The sequence below is a fragment of the Mobula birostris genome, chromosome 23 (assembly GCF_030028105.1).
Source record: "Mobula birostris isolate sMobBir1 chromosome 23, sMobBir1.hap1, whole genome shotgun sequence".
NCBI lineage: Eukaryota > Metazoa > Chordata > Chondrichthyes > Myliobatiformes > Myliobatidae > Mobula > Mobula birostris.
Window position 1 is genome coordinate 12,338,774 of NC_092392.1, and position 25,929 is coordinate 12,364,702.

The following is a 25,929-nucleotide window of genomic DNA, read 5'->3' on the forward strand; positions in this document are numbered from 1 at the left end:
CCTACACAACAAAAGTGTGCTAAAAAAAGCCTTTTACATAATACATCAGACCAGCCTCGTAAAGTGAAACGCCAACTCAACGTCTATGGCTGTGAATAAGGTACATTTCTCCCAATTACGTTACCCTATAACACCTTCCTAACAGTGTGCAGTTTCAGAGAAGCCGCATTAGAAGTAATACATGCAGATTTAGTCTCTCTATTTAAAGAAGGGTCTATATTTGCCTTAAAACCAGTGTGGCACAGATCCAACAAATTAATTCCCAGGAAGAGGGGCTATCCTGTGGACAAAGGCTGGGTAAGACTGACCTTCACAGAATAATAAGTAATCTCAGTGGGAGATGCAAGATTCATCCAAGCGGTTCTTTCCTCAGATGAAATCAAGAGCCAGGAGCCATAGCCTTAGGATGAAATGTTGACCTAAGGTACAAAGACATTTCAGTACTCAGAGGGTTATTTGAAAGCTCCATCTCAGAGGGCTGTGGATGCTCAGTTATTGAGTATTTACTGCATGTCCTGTGATAAAGAGTTTTTTTTTTGGATGATCATGTCTTTAGAAAATAAAAGGATCTAATATGAAAGTGGACCAACTACCAAATCAACTATGATAAGAACATAAGAAATAGGAGCAGGAGTAGCCATCTAGCCTGTCATGTCTGCCCCAACATGGCTGTTCTGGCCGCGGACTCAGCTCCATCTTCCAGATTTTTCCCCATCACACTCAATTCTGCTGTTATGCAAAATTCTGAGGATCTTACTGAATGCTGAAGATCTAAGAAGATTCATAAACCACTCACACTTCTGCTCTTGTGCCTTGGAAATACCCATTGATCATCACAGTCTATCCGATAGACTCTGCCACGTTGACTGAGCAGATGCCTGAACCTGACTCAGTTGGTGGTTAGATACCGTAGCAGAACAGGGTAGGTGGTCTCAATGTTTTTGTGCTTGTTGCTGTGACACACGATCATAACCTCGTACTGGCTGAACCTGAGCTTGAGCTGTCGATCTGGCGAAATGAAGAAGATGATGGTATACAGGGCGAATTCAAACTCGGGGCTCACCCCCAGGAAGCAGCTGCCCTGCGGTTTCACCCTCTTCTTCCATCTGAACTGCAGCGTGATCAGGTGCTTATACTCATCTGGCTGTCGTGGGGAAACAGAAAACAAGAATATCATCTGCACCCACCAGCTCCTCGAGCCCTCCCAATTCTACCCCTGAAATCTTGCGAAGCTTCAAAACAGTCTCAATAACCCAAAGTGTAAAAGTAAACCTCCATTAATGAAATACCAACATCTCCCTGAAGCAGCTGCACAAACTACTTATAAGCCATGAAACCACTCAATGAAACACTTTAACCACCCAGCTGAGTTCCTGAGTACCTCAGCAAAATCTCCCAAAGCCAATGAAATCCCTGGATCCATCTCCTAGCCCCTCATTCAGAGGAGAAATTCAGAGTTCAGCAGAGGAGGACAAAGGGCTTAATTAGGAAGGGGAAAAAAGATTATGAGAGAAAACTGGCAGGGAACATAAAAACTGACTGTAAAAGCTTTTATAGATATGTGAAAAGAAAAAGATTGGTTAAGACAAATGTAGGTCCCCTACAGACAGAAACAGGTGAATTGATTATGGGGAGCAAGGACATGGCAGACCAATTGAATAATTACTTTGGTTCTGTCTTCACTAAGGAGGACATAAATAATCTCCCAGAAATAGTAGGGGACAGAGAGTGCAGTGAGATGGAGGAACTGAGGGAAATGCATGTTAGTAGGGAAGTGGTGTTAGGTAAATTGAAGGAATTAAAGGCAGATAAATCCCCAGGGCCAGATGGTCTGCATCCCAGAGTGCTTAAGGAAGTAGCCCAAGAAATAGTGGATGCATTTGTGATAATTTTTCAAAACTCTTTAGATTCTGGACTAGTTCTTGAGGATTGGAGGGTGGCTAATGTAACCCCACTTTTTAAAAAAGGAGGGAGAGAGAAACCGGGGAATTATAGACCGGTTAGCCTAACATCGGTGGTGGGGATACTGTTAGAGTCAGTTATCAAGGATGTGATAACAGCACATTTGGAAAGCGGTGAAATCATCGGACAAAGTCAGCATGGATTTGTGAAAGGAAAATCATGTCTGACGAATCTCATAGAATTTTTTGAGGATGTAACTAGTAGAGTGGATAGGGGAGAAACAGTGGATGTGGTATATTTGGAGTTTCAAAAGGCTTTTGACAAGGTCCCACACAGGAGATTAGTGTGCAAGCTTAAAGCACACGGTATTGGGGGTAAGGTATTGATGTGGATAGAGAATTGGTTGGCAGACAGGAAGCAAAGAGTGGGAATAAATGGGACCTTTTCAGAATGGCAGGCAGTGACTAGTGGGGTACCGCAAGGCTCAGTGCTGGGACCCCAGTTGTTTAAAATATATATTAATGACTTGGATGAGGGAATTAAATGCAGCATCTCCAAGTTTGCGGATGACATGAAGCTGGGCAGCAGTGTTAGCTGTGAGGAGGATGCTAAGAGGATGCAGGGTGACTTGGATAGGTTGGGTGAGTGGGCAAATTCATGGCAGATGCAACTTAATGTGGATAAATGTGAGGTTATCCACTTTGGTGGCAAAAACAGGAGAACAGATTATTATCTGAATGGTGGCCGATTAGGAAAAGGGGAGGTGCAACGAGACCTGGGTGTCATTATACACCAGTCATTGAAAGTGGGCATGCAGGTACAGCAGGCGGTGAAAAAGGCAAATGGTATGCTCGCATTTATAGCAAGAGGATTCGAGTACAAGAGCAGGGAGGTACTACTGCAGTTGTACAAGGCCTTGGTGAGACCACACCTGGAGTATTGTGTGCAGTTTTGGTCCCCTAATCTGAGGAAGGACATCCTTGCCATAGAGGGAGTACCAAGAAGGTCCACCAGATTGATTCCTGGGATGGCAGGACTTTCATATGATGAAAGACTGGATGAACTCAGCTTATACTCGTTGGAATTTAGAAGATTGAGGGGGGATCTTATTGAAACGTATAAAATCCTGAAGGGATTGGACAGGCTAGATGCAGGAAGATTGTTCCTGATGTTGGGGAAGTCGAGAATGAGGAGTCACAGTTTGAGGATAAAGGGGAAGCCTTTTAAGACCGAGATGAGGAAAAACTTCTTCACACAGAGAGTGGTGAATCTGTGGAATTCTCTGCCACAGGAAACAGTTGAGGCCAGACAAGACTCTGCCTATCATACTTTGAGCACATCATGCGAAGAAAACAAATCCCTGAAAAAGGATATAATTTTCGGCAAGGTGGAAGGACAACAGAAGAGAAGGAGGCCCCCAATCAGATGGATGAACGCAATAAGGACGGCTATGAACACAACGTTATCTACAATGAGCAGTCTTTGTGAGGATCAAAACTCACTTAGGGCAACAATCCACTGGGTTGTCATGAGTCGACGACAACCCCTCAATTAAATTCACTAAACCCCTTGATTAAACTGCCAAGTCCTATCTCTTAACATCTCGCGCCTCTTAGTAAATGATAGCTCGCAATATACGTACATCCTGAATTTCTGGTCATGAACATCGATTTCTCAAACTTCCAGTAATGACCCCCCCTCTCCTTCACTACTCCCCATTCCCTTTTCCCTCTCTCACCTTATCTCCTTACCTGTCCCACTAGCTCCCTCTGGTGCTCCTCCCCCTTCTTTCTTCCATGGCCTTCTGTCCTCTACTATCAGATTCTCCCTTCTCTGACTCTGTATCTGTTTAACCAATCAACTTCCCAGCTCTTTACTTTACCTCTTCCCCCCACCATCCATTTCACCTTTCACCTTGTGGTTCTCCCTCCCCTCCCTCCCACTTTCTTACTCTGACTTCTCATCTTTCTTTTCAGTCCTGATGAAGTGTCTGGGCTTGAAACATCAACTGCTCTCTTTTCCATAGGTGCTGCCTGGCCTGCTGAGTTCCTCCAGCATTTTGTGTGTGTTGCTAAAAAAAACCAGCAGCAGCTGTTTTTTTTTTCTATTTTCTGGTTTAGGAGTTGTACAGATCTTCCCCAGCTTACAAATGGCTGATCTTTGAACGGACCATACATTTCAACAAACTTCTGGGAGCTGGCAGTGTAAATTTGTTGATTGTGGCAAGGCTGGTGAGATCTTCTGGCACGTGGGAACTCGGTTTGCAGCCTCATTTCTGATTCAGGAACTGTCTGGGTTCCCAGCAGCTCACAGGAATGGAAACCTGCTGAAACCTGGGGGAACCTGTGTTCAGGTACTTGTTATTCTACATATAAACCTGTCACTCACTCCCCTCACCCAAACACCTTCTAGCGCTAGCAGTCTGAGAATCAGAATCAGGTTAATCGTCACTGACAAATGTTGCAACATTGGTTGCTTTGAGGCAGCAGTACAGTGCAGGCATAGCCAATTACTATAAATGACAATTAAATAAATAAACTGTGAATTTGGATAGTTCAGCGGTTAGCCCAATCGCTTTACAGTGCCAGTGATTACCAGTCGGGTCAATTCCCACTGCAAGGAGTTTACACGTTCTCCCGATGACTGTGAGACTATATGTAATAATCCTTCTCCAGAGGCTGTATGCAAAGTTCAATGTTCAAAGGTTTATTTATTATCAAAATATACAACTCTGAAATTCTTCTTCTCCAGATAGCCATGAAACCAAGAAAGAAAAGAACAGCAGCGTGATCATCAACCCCCAACCCCGCACAAAAAAAAACAAAAACAGAACAGGTACATCATCACCAAAATCCCACCTCCCGCACAAAACAAACAAAAATGGAACAGGCATATCAACCTCCAAATCCTTCCTCCTGCACAATGGGATGCTACATTGAAGTTGTATAAGACATTGGTGAGGCCGAATTTGGAGTATTGTGTGCGGCTTTGGTCATCCACCTACAGGAAAGATGTAAACAAGGTTGAAAGAATACAGAGAAATTTTACAAGGATGTTGCCAGATCTGGAGAGCCTGAATTATAAGGAAAAATTGATTAGGTTTGGACTTTACTCCGTAGAATGTAGAAGATTGAGAGGAGATTTGATAGAGGTATACAGGTTATGAGAGGTATAGATAGAGTAAATGCAAGCAGACTTTTTCCACTGAGGTTGGGTGGGACTACAACCAGAGGTCATGGGTTAAGGATTGAAATGTGAAATATTTAAGGGGAACATGAGGGGAAACTTCTTCACTCAGAGGGTCATGAGAGTGTAGAATGAGCTGCCAGCACAAGTGGTCCACACAAGCTCGATTTCAATGACTAAGTGAAGTTTGGATGGGTACATGGATGGCAGGGGTAAGGAAGGCTATGGTCCCGGTGCAGTTTAAATCATTTTGGCATGATGGGATGAAGGGCCTGTTCTGTGCTATACTTTTCTCTGACTACATAAACCCTTACAAGATTCCAGACTTAACTCAGGTCCAGCCATTTGCTCTTCTTTATATTGACTACCTGAACACCTTGATTAGACCCAGGCTGTGACTCACTCTGTCTATTCCTACCTTAGATTCTCAATTAGGTTGCAGGCACCAATTCTGTGCCCTCCCTGCTCTGTGGAATGCTCACCTTGACCTGGTTGTCCGGCATAGTGTATCCTTTGTAGTCCACACGGCCAAGTTTCTCCTGGAGGTAGAACTGGATCCAGTTGTGGAATCCAATGACCATCCGTCCACCACGGGTTTCACCCACAAACACGTGCTCAAAGCCAGATGAGTTGGGCCTGCAGAGGAGATGGGGAGGGTGGGAGGTCTATGAGTGAATGGGGACAGTCAGAGAGTGAGAACATGGACAATACATAGATGATAGAACATGGAAGTTGCAAGAGCCCAGAGAAAAATGAATGTTCTGATTTGTTCATTGATCAGATGACTTTGTTTACAGCATATTCCCATAGTTACCTAGATTTTACCTGTTGGAGCCATTCCACCATACTACCTACTGCACTTGTCTGCAAGCTTCTCTCCATCCCAGTTCTGACAAAGGGCTTTTGACCTCTACTGTTGACTCTTTTTCTCTTCCCACAAATATGGCATGGCCTGCTGAGTATTTCCCACAATTTCCATTTTTAGCTCAGGTCCTGTATCTGAATGCTGTCTAATTCTTGCTCTGTGCAGGCATGGTGCTGCTTCATTTACTGAGGAGTTGAACACCGAACCATCCCCATTTCACGCCATAGGATAGAAGGAAGATCATTGACCAAGCAACTCAGGATAGTTGGACTTAGGACAGAGCCCTGAGCAACTGCTCCACAGATATCCCCTGACTGGGATAGTTCACCTCTGATAACCATAACTACCACCACCTTCCTTTGTACAGGGTATGTATCTAGTTACTATGTCTTGCTGTCTGCTTACACTGTTCTTCACCAAATGGGTAACCAACAACTTCCACGTATCCAGTGCACATATACATTGAGTCCATAGCACCTTTTGTCGAGCCCAACCACTGGAGCACTGTCCAATTCCTTTTCCTTTCCTTCTCCAGATTAATACTTTCATGACACTTCATATATCATTGTCCCACTTCCCAAAATAATTACTCCTGAGGAAAGCACTTATTTATAGCCCTTTGTAAACTATGTCCCAGGTTTCAGAAGGTGGGCCTGGACGCCAGATCTCCAGCTTCTTCCATGACATGGTAGCCCTATCAGAAGAAGAAGGAAAGCCTGCTAACGGTTAGCACGTCACGTCAGTGAGGTGTTATGCTCCACGTCCCAGTGTGAGCCATACGCATCCACATTCACATCCACATTCTCCTGCACATCCACCCTCACACAAACATTCCTACGCTCACACATGGCGCATACAATTGCAGCTGTATACTCTGACATACGGCCCTTACATTCACTCACAAATACTGAGACATGCATGCACACACACACACACACACACACACACACGTCAAACATTCAAGATTGTTACTCCAGATCTGATGCAGCGTAAAAAAACACAATAAGAATAAAATAAAATAAATATAAATATAAAAACCATTCTATAGAACACAGCGTACAAGTAACTGTTTGAATGTGGCCATATATACACAAGGTTAGTGATATACATAAACTGATTGTATGTACATAAAGTGTCATTTGTTGAGGAGTATCTGTACATAAGATTATTGACGGGAAATGACAGTGACAAAGTGATTCTTGGCAAAACAACTGTTCTAGGTAGCCGCGGCATGTGGAAACAGTGACAAGATACCACCATTATGTGGCGAGTGTTTGTGCGCAGTTCCAATGCGAGTCATCAGATATTCCCGCTTAGGACTACTACAGCTGAATCCACAGTCACAGCCATGGGTACTGTAGTAAGCAGCATCATTTTAAGATGTTTTAAAAAATTATCGATGTGCAAAATTGATGGACCTCAGGTTGTGAGTGCAGTTCCCCTTTAGGAAAATGGAGGAAGTGGGGACGCCACAGCAGTCTACAAGTTCGATTGAAACTTCCACTCTCGACTATACTGCTGGTGAATGTATGGTCTCTCGAAAATAAAACTGAAGACCTCAGTGCAAGATTGCTGTACCAGAGGGACATCAGGAACTGTATGAATCTTTGCTTCATGGAAACATGGCTCTTACTCACCATTTCAGTCACAGTGCTGCAGCTTGATGGCTTCACAATTCTCCACTGACAGAACAACTCAGTCTTTTAACAGTAGTGGAGATGAAGCATGTTTTATTATTAACTATTCGTGATGCACAAACGTGGCAGTTCTGTCTCAGCCCTGCTCACCTGACCTGGAACCTCTAGTGGTCAAATGCTGTCCATTTTATCTGCCAAGGAAGTCGACTGCCATCATCCTGGTAGTGGTGTATATTCCACCTCAGGCCAATGCCAGGCAAGCACTGGAGAAACTGGGCAGGCATAAAACTGTGAATTCTGATGCCTTTCCTATCATTGCCGGAGACTTTAACCAGGCCAGCTTGAAGGAGTCTCTGAACAACTACCACCAACTATTACCTGTGGAACCAGAGCAGCCAACACACTTGACCACGGTTATACCATCAAGAATGCCTACTGTGCCATCGCACGCCCACACAATCGAAAGTCCAATCACCGGGCTGTACTTCTGCTCCCAGCGTACAGGCAGAGACTAAAGACTGCAGCATCAGCGGTGAAGGCTAAAGGCTGATTTATACTTGTGCATACTAGCTTACGCCGTAGCCTACGCAAGTGGGCTACGCCGTTGCGAGCATTTATACTCGTGCGTTGGTATGTCTGCGTCGCTCTGCAATTCACCGCCAAAACGCTAGTTGGCAGTGGGGTTTTAATGCCACTGTGTTGAGTTTCTTCACGTTGAAACTCAACACGAAGAAACTCAAACTTCAAACAATGGCGACTGAAACTGAAGGAGGGTGAATTTTCTGTGCTTGTCCGGCCACTGAGAGACATGGACGAGGAAATGCATTTCAAATACTTTCGGATGTCGGCAGGTAGATTTGACGATTTGGTTTATCGTCTCCAACCACTTACTTCACATTAGTGTAAACACAGTATACTCAGAGACTGGCAATCACCATTCGAGTTTTAGCTTCAGGTGGAAGTCAACAGGCAGCTAGCTACAAACTGGCGTCAAGCATAGGGTCCTCCATAATTTCGGAGGTCTGTAAAGCTTTATGGAAAGCATTGCAGCCAGAGTTCCTTCCCTGCCCTTCAGTCACCCAATGGGAAGCTATTGCAGCGTAGGAGGAAATGCGATGCTACCAAGCAGACCAATCATAGTTGCTGCGGTCTGCATCGCTGCGACGCGTAGTTACATTTTTGGGGAGGTGCGCATCAGGCTACGGCGTAGGGTATGGTGTAGGGTACGCAGCTACGTCGTACCTACGGCGTCGATTTGACACGTAAGTATAAATTGGCCTTAAGCAGGTCAAGAGAGGCAGGAGAGTGCTTTGAATCGGTGGTCTGGACAATACTCAGGGATTCATTTTTGAGTCTAAATGAATACGTCATAGTTGTCACCAACTTCATCAAAACCTGTGAGGATGAGTGTGTGCCTTTGAGAATATACCAGACATATGCAAACAGCTGCCATGGATGGACCAGGGGATGATATTCTGCTAAGGGCTAGATCTGTGGCAGTCAAGTCCAATGATCCAGAATTATACAAGGAATCTAGGTACAACCTTTGAAAAGCTATTTTAAGAGTGTAAAAACAATTCTGATTGAGTTTAGAGGCAGAATCGGATGTACGTCTGGTCAGACAGGATTTGCAGGCCATTCCTTCCTGCAAAGTGAAACCTAAGATCAGGAAAGGCCATGACGCTTCACTCCCAGATGAGCTCGATGCCTTTTATGCTTGCTTTAATAGGAAGAATAAAACTACATCTATGTGGTTCCGGGCAGCATCCGGTGCTCCTGTGATCTCTCGTCTCAGAGGCCGACGTCAGATCATCTTTCAATAGTGTGAACCCTTGCAAGGCATCAGGCCCTGTTGGTGTATCTGGTAGGGCTCTGAAATCCAGTGACAACCAACTGGTGGGAGTGTTCAAGGACATCTTCTATTTCTCACTGTGGCATTTGGAGGTTCCTACCTGCTTCAATCATGCCAGTGCCCAGGAAGAGCACAGTGAGCTGCCTCAATGACTATTGTTAGTGGCACTCATATCTACATGATGAAGTGCATTGAGAGGCTGATCATGGCCAGAATCAACTGCAATTGATTGCCTGGATCCACTGCAATGTGTGTGTCGCCACAATAGGTCTACAGCAGATGCAATCCCACTGGCTCTCCATTCCGTGGTGGATCACTGGGATAAGAGTAATACTCACATCAGGCTGCTCTTTATTGACTACAGCTCAGCATTCGACACAATAATACCCTCATTCTAATCAGCAAGTTCTGAAACCTGGGCCTTTGTACCTCCCTCTGCAACTGGATCCTTGACTTCCTCACTGGGAGATCACAGTCTATGTGGACCGAAAATAACGTCTCTTCTTCGCTGGCAATCAATACTGGCGCACCTCAAAGATGCGTGCTTAGCCCACTGCTCTATTCTTTCTCCACCCATGACCCCGTGGATAGGCGCAGCTCAAAAGCCATCTATCAATTTGCCAATGACACAACTATTATTGGCAGAATTTCAGATGGTGACGTGGAAATGGAAAGAAGTGAGATAGATGAGCTGGTTAAATGGTGTCACAGCAACAGCCTTACACTCAATGTCATTAAGACCAAGGAATTGATTGTGGACTTCATGAAGGGCAAGTCATGGGAACACACACCAGTCCTCCTCAAGGGATCAGAGGTGGAAAGGAGTGAGCAAGAAGTGGAAAGGGTGAGCAGTTTCAAATTCCTGGGTGCCAAAGAGTCCAACCTGCGCCCAACATATCAGTGCAGCTACAAAGAAGGCATGACAGCAGCTATATTTCATTAGGAGAATTGACCTGTCACCAAAGACACTAACAAGTTTCTACAGATGTACTGTGGAGAGCATTCTAACTGGTTGCGTCACTGTCTGGTATGGAGGGGGCCACTGCAGACAATCGGAAAAAGTTGTAGAAAGTTGTAAACTCAGTCAGCTCCTTCATGGGCACTAGTCTCCCCAGCATCCAGGACACCTTCAAAATGAGATGACTCAGAAAGGCAGCATCTATCATCAACGACCATTATTAAGAACACCCATCACCCAGGCCATGCCCTCTTCTCATTGCTACCGTAAAGGAGAAGGTACATGAGTGTGAACACACACTCAATGTTTCAGGATCAGCTTCTCTCCCTCCGCCATCAGACTTCTGAATGAATAATGAACCCGTGAACATTACCTCAGTATTTTTATTCCCTCTCTTTGCACTACTTATTTAATTTATTTTTATATATACTTCTTAATGTAATTTCCCATTTTTATTATTATGTATTGCAATGTTGGTCCTGGGTATGACTCTAAACTGCAACCAGTCATGAGGCTCTGACTGGGGACTTTCAGAGCTTTGGGGAAAGTGGAGTTACCCCTTAGTCATTCATTGCTCCCAGGGCTCCTGACCCGGAATGGTAGCACCTGCAAGGGTTCCTGCTCAGGATACAAGCGAAGGCCAATGGCAGATCCGGCAGGTTCAGTAACTGAACTTATGATAGAGAAGGCGGATGAGCTAGGACCTCAAATGTCAACAGCTATAGTACAGGCAGACGAGCATTTAGGAAGAAAAACGCTGATTTCTTTAGTTCGCTCAATGGTAGACAATAGCAAACCACCGTTGCTAGATACTAGGTTTCCTAGAATCTATTTGCTAAGAAAACCATGGTCAAACTCACAAAATGTATCACACAACAACGGCATCAAGAGGATCTTCAAGACAATTCTGAAGATGCTTCGCTCAGTAGGGTTGATTCTGGCCAGCAGGTTCTTGACCGTCATCAAGCCACTGCTCATAAAATTAAAGTAACACAAAAGAAAATTATTGCCACTTGGAATGTAAGAACCCTATATCAAGCAGGAAGATTGGACAATGTGATAAATGAAATGGAAAGACTAAAGATTAACATCATGGGAATTAGCGAAGTTCATTGGATAGGTGCTGGAACATGTCAGAATAGAAATAAAACACTAATTGATCCTTGTGGAACATCCCATACTAATGGAGTAGGAATTCTTATGGATGAAAACATGGCAAAAAATGTTTTAGAACATTGGGCGATATCAGAAAGAGTGCTCCTTGTTAGATTCAGAGGACAACCATTTGATTTAGCAATTATACAGGTACATGCACCAACAACAGATGGAACAAATGAGGATATAGATAAATTCTATGAAGAGCTTGAACAAGCAAAGAATGGGTGCAAATTTCAAGGTATTGTTATTGTCATGAAGAGATCTAAATACTAAAGTAGGACAAGGTGCTGATGGAAATACCATAGGAAAATTTGGACTAGGAGAAAGAAATGAAAGAGGTGAGAAATGGGTAGAATGGTGCAAGATGAATAATCAGGTCATTATGAATACCCACTTTAAAAACCATCCAAGACGCTTGTGGACCTGGAAAAGTCCAGGTGATAGCACCAGAAATCAAATTGACTTTATTACTATAAACCAAAGATTTAGAAACTCAGTGACTCAATGCAAAACATATCCAGGTGCAGACCGTAATAGTGACCATAACCCAGTAATATGTCATGTAAAAGTAAAACTTAAAAAACTAAAGAAGCAAAAACCTGAACAATCTCTTGACTACTTGCAATTAATTAAAGAAGAAAACTTAAAGACAAAAATTTACAATTGAAGTAAGGAATAGATTTCAAAGTCTAGAAACTGAATCTGTTGAAAATGATAGCAATCATGTAGAAATGAAATTTAACTCTCTAAAGGATGCCTTAGTAGAATCAGCAAAGTCAGTGATTCCTAAAAAAGGAAAAAGCACAAAGAATAAATAAATGACAGATGAAATCAAAAATCTAATGGAAGAAAGGAGACGGAAGAAAGCAAATCCTATAGAATATAAGTCCTTAGCTAAAAAGTTAAAAGTGTATGTCAAAAAGCCAAAGAAGAATGGTTAAACTAGGAATATGAGCAAATAGAAATAATCCCTATTACTGATCCAAAAAGGTTACATCGACAAGTCAAGAATATCACTGGTAAAAAGCTCCTCTGTTCTTCAGGTGGATGTTTGAAAGCAAAGGACGGTACCATTATCATGGAAAAAAATGAGATTATGAACAGATGGACTAAGTATATTCAGGAATTGTTTGAAGACCATCAAGGTGAAAAACTAGAAATTAAGAAAAAATTGAAGGTCCAAGTATTTTAAAATCTGAAGTTCGTAATGCAATAAATAAGACGAAGAAAGGAAAGGCAGCAGGTCCTGATGAATTAGTAATAGAACAAATTATCGCCCTTGAAGATTATGTAATTGAAAAACTTACTGATTTAATCAATGACATTTATGAGACTGGAATAATACCAGAAGAGATGAAAAAAATCAGTATTTATCACTCTTCCTAAGCCGGAGCAATAGAATGTGAATTACATAGGACCATAAGTTTAATGAGTCATATCACCAAGATACTTCTAAGAATTTTGATGACAAGAGCTAAAAGTAAGATACAAGCTGAAATAGGTAAAGAACAATGTGGTTTTGTGAAAGACAAAGGTACAAGAAATGCAATATTGATGTTAAGGATACTATCAGAACGAGCTATTCAAATGCAATAAGATTTGTTTGTTTGTTTTATTGACTACACAAAAGCATTTGATAAAATGAAGCACAATAAGTTATTTGAAATATTACAGAAAACTCTAGATCTAGATTCGAAAGACCTCCACCTAATCAGAAATCTGTACTGGGAACAAACTGCCGCTGTAAGAATAGATGGGGAGGGAGTCAGTTTACGAAAATCAAGAGAGGTGTTAGACACGGGTGTGTTTTCTCCCCTGATTTATTTAATGTGTACAGTGAAACAATATTACAAAAAATAAGAGATATCTTGGAAATCAAAGTTGGCAGTGAAAACATCAATAATTTTAGATATGCAGATGACACTGTGTTAATTGCAAGTACGGAGGAAGAACTACAAAACTTAATTGACATAGTTGTTGAAGAAAGTGCAAAAATGAGTCTATCTCTCAATTGCAAAAAGACAGAATGTATAGTGATATCCAAAAAGAAGGAGAATCCTAACTGCAGGCTGAGAATAAATGGGGAAGGCATAAAACAAGTACAAAATTTTTGCTATCTAGGAAGCTGGGTGAGATCAGATGGCAGGTGCGACATGGACATCAAAAGAAGAATAGGGATGGCAAAAGACACCTTTATGAGAATGAAGAGTATACTGACCAATACCAAACTAAGCATGACAACCTGCCTCAGAGTACTAAAATGTTACATTTATCCAGTTATGTTATATGACTCAGAATGTCGGACAATATCTAGTAACATGAGGAAACGAATTGAGGCAGCAGACATGTGGTTTTTGAGGAGGTTTTCATGGACGAAATGAATATCTAATGAGGATGTCATGAACAAAGCAAACACAAAAAGAGAAATAATGTATGAGATCATGAAAAGGCAACGTAACTTCATCGGACATGTGATTAGAAAAGAGGAGTTAGAATGCACAGTAATTATGGGAAAGATTGAAGGGAAGAAAGCAAGAAGAAGTCAAAGATAAATGATGATGGAGACAGCAGCCAGAGAACTGGTAATGAATACCAATGAATTGATCCACTTGACCCAAAACAGGAGTGTGTGGGCCATGGCAGTCAAAGCTCAAACTGGGCACGGCACCTGATGATGATGATGATGATGATGATGATTGCAATGTACCGCTGCCGCAAAACGGTATGACATAGCATGCTGGTTATTTAAACCTGGTTCTCATTCAGTTAGATAGTGACTGTGACAGAGTCAGTGTGAGGTGTGGAGTGTATGTGTAAAGTGGAGGGAACGTGGGAATGTGACAGAACGTGGGGGAACATGGGGTGCTGAAGTGACAGTACATGGGGGATGTGGGATTGTGGGGTGCTGAGGGACTTGTATCCACACATGGACAGACACATTCTCACAGCTATTACCAAATTTATAGCTACATCCCAAATGCCACCTTAATCCAAAGAAATGAGCAAGTTCACTTACTGGTTGGATCCTTCACGAGAATATAGACGGAACCACATGTCATATAATTGCCCTTTGAATTCTTCTTCGTTGACCTCCGCCTTCCCTTTCTTGAGTAAATAATTGTGAGCAATCTTAGAAGAAATGGGAAGAAATTTTTGCAACTGGGAAAGGTTAATAAATATAATGAGTTTAACTCTTTCTGGCACATCTTATACACCAGCCAACTTATGTCAGGGTCTGAGAAGTAAAACATAGAACAATACAGCACAGTACAGTCCCTTCAGCCAACAATGTTGTGCCAATATTTGAACTTAGTCTAAGACCAATCTACCTCTTGCCTCCCACATAGCCCTCCCATTCTTTTTTCAACTATGCACCTGTCTAAGAGCCTCTTAAATTTCTCCAATGTATCTGCGTCTACAACCACCCCTGGCAGCATGTTCCATGCACCCCCCACTCATTATCTAAAAAACCTACCTCTGCCCTCTGCCCCCCCACCATGCTTTCCTTCAATCACCTTAAAATTATTCCCCCTCCTATTAGCCATTTTCACCCTGGAAAAACGTCTCCAGCTATCCACTCAATCTATGCCTCATCATCTTGTACACCTCTACCAAATCAGCTTTCATCATCCTTCGCTCCCTAGCTCTCTCAACACGTCCTCATATGGCAAGCTCTCTAATCCAGGCAGGATCCTGATAAATCTCCTCCGCACCCTCTCTAAAGCTTCCACAGCCGTCCTAAAGCGAGGTGACCAGAACTGAACACAATAGTCCAAGTGTGGTCTGACCAGCAACAGGGTTTTTCCACGATTCAATAAATGTTGCAGACCTTTTTCATCAGCACTACCTTCCTACAGTGCCCGCACCATAAAGAATCTATCAATCTCTCTCTTGGAGGGAAGTTCTAATGATTCACTACTTTTTGGGTGAAGAAAACTTCTCATCGAGAGTAGCCAACCTCACATTTTCACACTGTGACTAGAGACCATGGCCAGGAGAAGCATCTTCTCTGAATCCACCTTGACAAACTTTATATGAATATTGTTTGTTTTACTGAAATTGCCTCTCATTCTTCTAAACACTAGAAGGTAAAAGACCAGCTGGCTTAATCTCTCCTCATGCAAAAAAATTCCCTTTCCAGGATTTTACCAAAACAACAACGTTTCTTCTAAGGTGTCCTTGCACATGCGCACACACAGCTTTTGCTACTAGCACACAAAAGATAAACTGTGCACAAAAGGTTGTCACCCTCTACCTCATCGGCATGTTAAGTATCTTTCAGGATCATACACGGTCACATTCTTTCCCAGTTTTTGAAGCAGACGATGCTGACAACATGGAGTTGGTGATGATTTGTCTGCAGATTTTAGAACTGGCTTATTTATACTGTTTTTATTGAAGAGGTTATTCAGTGCGTACACGTTGTTGTCACTGGGCAAAATATTGTACAGCACAAGATTTTTACACACATTGGTCTTTACAAATTAGAGGGAACATTGCTAATCAACCTTCAATACATCTATTGCACATATATTCTTCCTTAGAAAGGGGAATGAGGATGCAGTCTCAGTAGGGCCCTGTACAATGGAAACAAGATATCTCTATTCCAATGGTCAATCCTTCTACAATAAAGACCAACACAAACTAATGGCTTTGTATATCTGCAGGTAAACTTTCAATGATACAGGACATCCCTGTTCCTCTGGACAATTTGATCTTTCAGACTCTCGCCTTTTGAAAAATATTCTCTCTTTCTATCTATCTACCAAAGTGGTAGACCTCACATTTTTCTACATTATATTCTATCTGCTGTATCTTTGACCACTTTCTGAATGTTCCTTATGTGCTTCTCTTTTCCCTGTGCCACAAAGCTTCCTATCTTCAGCAAATGCTTCTGCTCCTACATCATACGGTCTTGTATAACCTGGAGACTATGCACTGATCTCTGAGACACACACCAGTCACAGTTTCTTAAACAGAAAATGACCCTTATTGCTACCCTCTGTTTTCTGGATGTTAACCAATCCCCAATGCACACCAATATACAAGATGCACTAGCATCCCTGCAATCTCTAAGGTTCAAAGTTCAAAGTAAATTTATTTACTTATTGACAAACAACGCGGAATAGGCCTTTCTGGCCCTTCGAGCCACGCAGCCCGGCAATTCCCCGATTTGGACCTAGCCAAATCACGGGACATATGACATTGTCCAATTACCATCTTTGGACTGTGGGAGGAAACTGCAGCATCTGGAGGAAATCCACACAGTCACAGGCAGTGGCAGGAAATGCACACATGTGGCCTGTACTACAAAGCATTATGCTAACCACTACGCTATCAAAGTACGTATTTGTCACCGTGTACTACCCTGAGATTCATTTTCTTGCAGGCATTCACAGTAGAACAAAGAAATACAATAGAATCAATGAAAAGCTACACACAAATAAAAGACTAACAAGCAACCAATCTGATTTCACTTTCTCTAGAGTGGCAAAACTTAATGTATCAACTGCCTGATCTTTATCCTTTCTGCCAGCTACAACCAATGTTCCCTCTAAGGTGTGCGCGTGCACACATCTTTTGCTGCAAGCGCACAAATGAATTTAAACTGCGCGTAAAAGGTTGTCACCCTCTACCTCGTTGGCATGTTAAGTATATTCACAATCGTACACAATCACATTTCCTTTTCCAGTTTCTGATGTGGACATAGAGGTTGCAATGATTTGTCTGCAGGTTTTGGAACTGGCTTATTTATACTGTCTTTATTCAAGAAATTATTCACTGCGCACATGTTGTCGTCACTAGGCAAAAAATTGCACAGCGCAACATTATTCTGCACCCTGGTCATTAAAAGTTAGAGGGAACATTGGTTGCAACCTCAAATATTGTTTCCCTTTTTGCTTGTATCACTTTCTTTAACCGCACCGATCTGCTTTCTCCATATCCCTCTACCAAACCAACCTGTAGCACTGCAGTCTCCATTACAGCATCCAAAAAGTTCTGGATTTCACTCTCCTCCTCTGTGGTAATGATCTCAGGCTGGCCTGTGTCGGCCTCGTAATTATCCAGAAGGGAGATGAAAGCTACAGGGCATCACACATACACCTTTGATTTAGTCTGTGCCCTGATGGAGCCTGGGAAGCCACTTACAGATCTCCAGTGTTCAGTACCAAGTGGTGGGTGTCAGTGGATATCAGATGTGGAATTGAGGTCATTACGTATGCACAGAGCGAACATGACAACAGAGCAGGAGCAATAAAGTTTTTTACTGAGTTGTGTTAGCCACAAAGGTTGGGGGTGTTGTGGATAGTGTGGTGGGCTGTCAGGGGTTACAGCGGGACATTGATAGGATGCAAAACTGGCCTGACATGTGGCAGATGGAGTTCAATCCAGATAAGTGTGAAGTGGTTCATTTTGGTAGGTCAAATATGATGGCAGAATATAGTATTAATGGTAAGACTCTAGGCAGTGTGGAGGATCAGAGGCATCTTGGGGTCCGAGTCCATAGGACACTCAAAGCAGCTGCGCAGGTTGACTCTGTAGTTAAGAGAGCATATGATGTATTGGTCTTCATCAATCGTAGAATTGAATTTAGGAGCCGAGAGGTAATGTTGCAGCTGTATAGGACTCTGGTCAGACCCCACTTAGAGTACTGTGCTCAATTCTGTTCGCCACACTACAGGAAGGATGTGGAAACCATAGAAAGGGTGCAGAAGAGATTTACAAGGATGTTGCCTGGATTGGTGAGCATGCCTTATGAAAACAGGTTGAGTGAACTCGGCCTTTTCTCCTTGGAGCGACGGAGGATGAGAGGTGACCTGATAGAGGTGTATAAGGTGATGAGGGGCATTAATAGTGTGGATAGTCAGAGGCTTTTTCCCAGGGCTGAAATGGCTGTCACAAGAGGGCACAGTTTTAAGGTGCTGGGAAGTAGGTACAGAGGAGATGTCAGGGGTAAGTTTTTTTCTTACACAGAGAGTGGTGAGTGTGTGGAATGGGCTGCTGGCAACGGTGGTGGAGGCGGATACAATAGGGGTCTTTTAAGAGACTTTTGGATAGGTACATGGAGCTTAAAAAAATAGAGGGCTATGGGTAATCCTAGTAATTTCTAAGGTAGGGACATGTTCAGCACAACTTTGTGGGCCGAAGGGCCTGTATTGTGCTGTAGGTTTTCTATGTTTCTAATACAAAGGGGGAGGGGTTTGAGAGTGATTAACCTGGCGCAGTGAGGTTGACTGATGGAATCAAAGTAGAGAGAGCGGGAATGAGGTTTGGAATTCATGAAGGAGGGCGAATGCAGAGAGATGGATTGTCCTATAGGAGAGTGGAGAAAGGTTAGGTGAAATGAGAGCAGGGTTTCAAGAAAGAGTAATGTCGGGGGGGGGGGCAGAAGTGGCACTCAATCTACAGTTCTGTACAGCAGCATGATCCCGTTTTTGGAGCGCGCCGATCGGCCGCATTTTGACATGTCCAAGTTCGGACTGAAGTCAGGTGCCTTTGGGTTGCGGCCATTCATGGCCCTATGGACATGAATCCTCAGCAGTGACATGAACTGGAGCATGCCGGGAGCTGGAACACCAGGACAGTGAGAGCGGCCGCTGGAGACCTTGGCACTCGGCGATCGATTTCTCATTCTCCCTCTCCGTGGTGAGTGAGAGTTCGCTGCCGATTCTTGAGCCGGGGAACTCAAAATAAAGAGCTTCTGACTGTGACTGTCACATCGATACAGTGATTGTTTGTCTCCTGTCTCACTGTAGAAATTATATCTGTCTCTCCCTTGGTCTTGAGAAAGAGAGCCTGTGGGATGTCGAATCGTTGGAATGAACAGTTAGTTTTTGATGGACTGGAGACCATGGTGGGTGGTGGGAATGCTGATGCTTTATGCTAGAATAAGTGGGGGGAGGGAGAGGGGAAGGGTTGATGCTGCTTGTGCGTGGAAGGGGCCGGGGGCTTTGGGTTTCTTATGGGTTTTTTTGCTCTCATTCATTCTTTGGGTTTTTTTTCTTCTGCTTCGAGGTTGTCTGTGAAGAGTAAGAATTTCAGGTTGTATGTTGTATACATTCTCTGAAATTAAGTGGAACCATTAAAGCATTGAAAGCCGGAGAGAGATTAACAGAGCATGGATGTGAGGGCTAGGAGGGTATAAACACGAGCACATTACGGTTACAAAAAGACTGTACCGTCTCTCTCCTGCTGATGGTGCAATTCTTGGGGCTGGCAGCTCCAATTACATCTGACAGCTAAGACTCTCACCTGAAAATGTTTTCTTCTTAAAAGCATCCTCGTTCACAAAAAGGAAAAATGGAAATGAAGTTTTGCTGGTTGCGTCTGCGTAACTTTGTCCTGCTTGCTCCTGTTGGCAACAATAAAGGACAAGGAGTTAGATACTGTTTGAAAACAGAGGAATTATACAGACCATGCAAGCTTTTCCATTTCAAGTCAATTCCTACTTCTTCATCCTCAAGAAGTATTGAGTTTTATGGGGTTTTGTTTCACGTTCTGTTGCATTCTGGCAGAAATCTTACAGAACATTTGGAGTAGTGTGGGAAGGTCTGGTCACTTACCTACAGGAAAGATATCAAAAAGATTGAAAGAGTGCAGAGAAAATTTACAAGAAAGTTGCCGGGACTTGAGGACCTGAGCTATATAGGTGGTTGAACGGGTTAGGTCTTCATTCCCTAGGGTATAGGAGAACGAGGGGAGATTTGACAGAGGTGTACAAAATGATGAGGGGTACAGATAGGGTAAATGCAAGCAGGCTTTTTCCACTGAAATTGGGCAAGACTAAAACATGGGTCATAGGTTAAGGGTGAAAGGTGAAATGTTTCAGGGAAACATGAGGGGGAACCTTCTTCACTCAGAGGGTGGTGAGAGTGTGGAACAAGCTGCCAGGAGAAGTGATGGATGTGGGTTCAATTTCAACAATTAAGAGAAATTTGGATAGGTACATTGTTGGGAGGGATATGGGGGGGGAGCTATGGTCTGGGTGCAGGTCAATGGAACTAGGCAGAATAATAGTTCGGCATGGACGTGATGGGCCAAAGGGTCTGTTGTGCTATAGTACTCTATGAGCCTATGACAGTAAAACCACAGCAGCACATAGCGGGTGTCAGCAGCCACACTATATGCGGACGTGAATCAGGGAGAGGGTTAGATACAGGGTGTACGTACGTGGACTGGAGGATGGGTAAACAGATTAGAACAGAACCAGCAGGGAGGTTTGAGCAGCATATCGTCACAGCCTCAGGACCAGTATTTCAATGGATTCATCTCTCCCCTGTAGGAAGACCTTCGTGCAGGTCCTCCTGAAGGGTCCTCTACCTCACAGTGTGAGGCTGAAAGGCTCACTGCTGGCATTTGTCCTCTGGTGAGGTCATTCGAAGAGAGACAGCAACGAAAAAGAGGCAGTTGAGGAGGGGAAGGGAGAAAAGGGGGACTGAGATAAAGGGTAACAGTGAGGATGTGTCAAGACAAAGTGCAGAGAAAGTGTTGAGGGAGAGAGAGAGAGGAGAAAAAGAAAAAATAGGTTGGAGGGAGAGAAAGAGAAGTAGATGGGGAAGAAAGCGAAAGAATGTAAAAAGAATAGCTGCAAGAGAAAGGTGGGGGAGAGAGGTTCAATGGTTTCTGACTGATATGGCAACATGGAAACAACAGATCGTTCCACAGTGAGATAGGAAATACATAACGAGGCAGGTAGGTGATGTAGATTTACACTGGGCTACTGTGTGCTCCCAGTGGACTTGAGGTTCTGAAGACCTACCCAATATTCCTTTCAACTTTGGGTGGCCATGGGTCAGTGGGGATGCCATCCTTTTCCCAAGGTGGCTCTCAGCACGTCCTCTGCATTCCATTGAATGTCTGTCCCTTCCCATGACAGCTCGGAAGGGAGCATGTGTTTCAGTGGTCTGGTGTCGAACATATGGACCAGATGGCCTGCCAGTGGAGTGACGTCAATATAAATAGGGCCTCAGTACTGGGGATGAGCTGGAGAGTGGGCAAGCTGTGATTAGGTAACTGGAGGAAGGGGCAGTTGCAGCTCTTGTTCAGAAGAAAGGAAGTACGGAACATCAGCATCTGTGTGGAGGTAAGGGAAAGGGGTGGTGGAAGCATGGAAACTTGAGCTAAGTTTTTGCAAATGTTCATTGCCTTACACCTGCCTGGTACCAAGAATACTTCGCACTTTAGCAAATGTCTGCTGCACACAGGTTCGACCTTCCTCAGTTGCTGCGTGTTTCGGATGGGATCGAACACTGAGCTGGCGTTGTCGGAGCTTACATCGTCACAAGCAGCAATGACAACAGAGCAATCACCTGTTCCAAAGATGAAGCAATTGTGATTTTTACGAGAGGCTCTGAGTTACTGGACAATTTCGGCATATATGTATACTGCTAAACAGGCGGCCATGTCTAACTACGGCACATAAGTGAGTCTGCTAAGCAAGCAGATAAACGTAACCAGGAGCAAATCAGTACATCTGTAGCACAAGGTATATTTAATCATCGAACAGGCAAGTGACTAAATCGAAGGAGAGCATGATCCTCTTTTCAGCCATCTGCACTCAGTGCTGCATCCTGATTATGAACGACTGTCTGCAGGTCTAAACTTAGGACATTGGGTTACAAAGTTCAAAGTCACAAGTTAGCTACTTAGTTCATTAACCCTTTAGCTGACCCTTCCACAAGTATATGTGCTTGACTGTGGCCTACCTGAAGGGAAATTTTGTAATCGACCCCTGGTTGAAGTCTGTTCACATCGTTGTCCCACAGCATCTGAGCGATGTCTGATAGTTCTGCATTACTTTCCATTCTATACGGAGCAGTTCTTTCAGAAAATGAACTGGGCATTCAGTGGGGAGGGATAAAATCACTGTAAAGATTAAAGGAAAATGTGAGAAGGTTTTATAATGAGAGATTCATTGCTATCCTTCAATGACAAGTGAGAATCATTTTTAAACTTGCAAGTAAAACTTGCCCTTAATCCAATAATAAATGCACCACATTCCCAGGTTACGTCAGCTTTGCACTTGGATTAGCAGTTTCACATCCTCAGTCATTGCAAGTGTTAGAGAGAAAACACAGAATCCTTCGGAATCTCTCCTTAGAATCCTCCCTTTCCACCATGGTTCCAACTGCCTAGATTCCTACCCCGATGGTAATTAACCCAGCCCCAATTTAAACATGTAATGGGTTTAAAATTCCCATTGCTGTTCAGCAATTCTTTCAGGCTCATAACTCATCAATGTTTACCAACACAGACATCCCCTGGAACCTGGTTCCCAGTCACACAGTAACCAGTCAACACATATATATACACACACACGGTGTACGAGGGGTGATTGATAAGCTCGTGGCCAAGGTAGAAGGAATCAATTTTAGAAAACCTAGCACACTTATTTTTCAACATAGTCCCCTCCTACATTTACACACTTAGTCCAGCGGTTGTGGAGCATACGGATCCCTTCTTTGTAGAAGTGGTCCACAGCAGGGGTGATTGATAAGTTTGTGGCCTGAGGTAGAAGGAGATGAGTTATACAGCTCTCATTACATGCACGAGCAGTTCAACTCTTTGAGTGGTTATGCAGGAAGTTTGAAGTTAATAACTCAACTCCTTCTACCCCATTACCCGGCCCACACCCTCCCCCATTACCCAGTCTACCCCTCGCCCGTTACCCAGTCTACCCCTTCCCCATTACCCCATCTACCCCTCCCCCATTACCCCACCCACTCCTTTCAGGAACCAATTCGGGGTCTTATCCCAAAGAAGGGAAGGAATCAGAGTTGACCCACAAACTGATTGTTCTTGGTAACTCTCGCTGCATTGGGATTAAATAGCACAGCCAAATGGTCAGCATGAGTATGGTGGGCTGAAAAATCTGAACCCAAACCTTCTCCACTTTATATAGCTCAGACCTGTAAAGGAAAGGCGTAACCTTCAGCTGCAGTCTCTAAGCATTTACAGCCCACACCTTCACTATTGTGCTCTGCACATGTATACTGGCATGGCACAGTGGAGCAGTGGTTAGCCCAACACTTTACAGTACCAGCGACCTCGGTTCATTTCCTGCTGCTGCTTGTGAGGAGTTTGTACACTCTCCCTGTGACTGCATGGGTTTCCTCTGTCTCCTCCTACAGCCCAAAGACGTACCGATTGGTTGGTTAATTGGCCATTGTAAATTGTCCTGTGATTAGGCTCGGGTTAAGACTCGGGGATCGCTGGGCGGCGTGGCTCAAAGGGCTGGAAGGGCCTATTCCATGCTGTATGTCAATAAATAAGATCCCCAGCCCACGTACATTTACCACAATCCTCGCTCCCTCTACTCATCTCCTCGCAGGCCAGGTGTTCAACGCTCTATGTAAGGTTCTCTTCACTGGAGACCACTTGTCACCCGCTACATCTGTGAACATGTTCCCCACAAATGGCGCTCTGTCAGAGTCTGCTTTCGGCCCAGCGTTGTCTAGGGAGCGACTAAGGTGTCAAAGTTAGAGGTGCCACTGTTCAATGGCACCCTGCTTAAATAGTAAGCATTTGGACTCCTATGAGTCTCCCTTTTGTGAAAGGACTTACAGATGTAATTTAGAAAACCTTACCTTCCTTAGAGTGATCTATGAGGAATTCCTTTCTCTCTGAGCCTACACGCCCATTCACAGCAACTTGCACTAGCTGTTAGGAGGCTTCCAATCCCATCACGTACATCAAGAAGACAGCCAGGTTTGCTGAATCCGGCAGTCAGAGCGCCAAGGTCCTCGTGCTGTCCTCTCACCGCCCACACATTGCCCAGCTTTTGTGCACCTACCTAGACGTCACAGCTTGACTGTCATTGATGGAGTCCGTGGTCAGCCAATAGAAGGGCCTTGCCCAACCACCTCCCTGTGAAGCGAGAACAATGGGACAGGTCAGCGGAGAGATCCATCAGCAGAAAGAACTTGCCTGGTTCAGCACAATGCAGAGCTCTTAAAACAAACAGCTGGCCCAGAACATAGTCGAATAGCCAATCACAACACCTCGCAGTTAGCCTTGCTGACCTCCAACCTCAGAGGCACAGTGCCTGCAGGGTCACGGGGATTACCATTAGCCTTAGTGCTCACAATTGACTGTGTCTATTGTTCATTAAACTATAAAAAGAAACATTGAGGAGATTTGCTTTTTGAGTAAGACCCCAGATTCACACATAAAGCCTGTTATTAAAGATGTGTTGTCCCTTTTCCTTTCTTTCAGTCTGTCTCTGCCTGTCACTCACTCTTTCTCTCATGCATCCCAACTTTAATCAATAAATATTACTTCCTTTCTCTCTCAAAGAGCTATTTCGTCTCTAACTCCTCCCAAAATTCCAAACACAGAACTACTCCCAACACGATCAACAATTAACACCCATGCCACATAAAACTTTGACAAAACCTCTTCCCTATCCTTTACTGAACAGAGGCTTGGCATGACTCCTTTACATTCTGGCCTCCTAGAGTCATGGTCTGCATCCATCGATCTCACGTGTAAACTAATAGTTATCATATCCTTTTGTTCAATGGGCCTTGCTTTGACCTAAAATTACATTCCACGTCCATTCCTTCAGGAGGCAGAAGCTTGATTGTTCTCAGCCCACATAAAAGTTGCTGGTGAATGCAGCAGGCCAGGCAGCATCTCTAGGAAGAAGTGCAGTCGACGTTTCAGGCCGAGATGCTGCCTGACCTGCTGCATTCACCAGCAACTTTTATGTGTGTTGCTTGAATTTCCAGCATCTGCAGAATTCCTGTTGTTTTTGTTCTCAGCCCATGTCGTCTGGAACATTTGTCTATAACATCCAACCTCCGTTAAGCTAAAGAAACAGAAACGTAGAACAGTACAGTAACATAAAAGATGACCCTACACAGAAGCATTAATAACAAAAATGGACAATGCCTTCATGAAATCGGAACATCCCAATGGAGTCTGAAATAATACTAACTGAGCTATGGCTGATAATAATGTAATCAAATATTTTGATATCAATCCGTGTAAAGGAAGACCACAATGAATTTTTACCTAATCACATACTTTGATACATGTCTATATCATTAAAGACTTTTATACAATTTATCTGCATACAGTACTTACATAATATCTTTGCACATTAGTAGTAGTGCGCAATAATGTTAACATGTGTTATGCATGCGTAATCCAGTAGATGGCGGTCTAACTCTAAAAATTCGATTACTCAACGCTGTGAGGTCTAAGCAACATGCTCCGGCAATAAAGTGCAATAACAGTAAAAAGAGGACACAATTGCACTTTCCACTGACAGACTTTCTCTTCCTGCAGTTTGGATTGCTCTGTGGAGCCTCTCCTTAATCTCCCGAGTGGGCTGATTTTAGTGCTTAATGGATCTTTGTTTCTCATT

At 43.6% G+C, this 25,929-nt stretch overlaps 1 protein-coding gene across 1 annotated transcript; it reads right to left on the minus strand.

The window, feature by feature from the left end:
- endou2 (endonuclease, polyU-specific 2) lies at positions 1 to 25,929 on the minus strand. The gene is made up of 8 exons (XM_072241175.1): positions 25,647 to 25,929; positions 24,146 to 24,425; positions 22,265 to 22,424; positions 19,812 to 19,911; positions 17,520 to 17,641; positions 14,575 to 14,687; positions 5,571 to 5,724; positions 1 to 1,144 (listed from the first exon to the last, which is right to left on the minus strand). Exons 3-8 carry the CDS (start codon positions 22,400 to 22,402, stop codon positions 890 to 892), a joined length of 882 nt encoding a protein of 293 aa, XP_072097276.1. The 5' UTR covers positions 22,403 to 22,424; positions 24,146 to 24,425; positions 25,647 to 25,929; the 3' UTR covers positions 1 to 889.

Bases quoted from the DNA above. Each gene is read 5' to 3' on its own strand.
- endou2 (XM_072241175.1), bottom strand. From the start codon at position 22,402: ATGCCCAGTTCATTTTCTGAAAGAACTGCTCCGTATAGAATGGAAAGT. The intron at 19,912-22,264 runs GTAGGCCACAGT...TGTTGCCAACAG, and splicing joins ATTACAAAATTTCCCTTCAG to GAGCAAGCAGGACAAAGTTA. The intron at 14,688-17,519 runs GTTGGTTTGGTA...ATTTCTTCTAAG, and splicing joins TGGAGACTGCAGTGCTACAG to ATTGCTCACAATTATTTACT.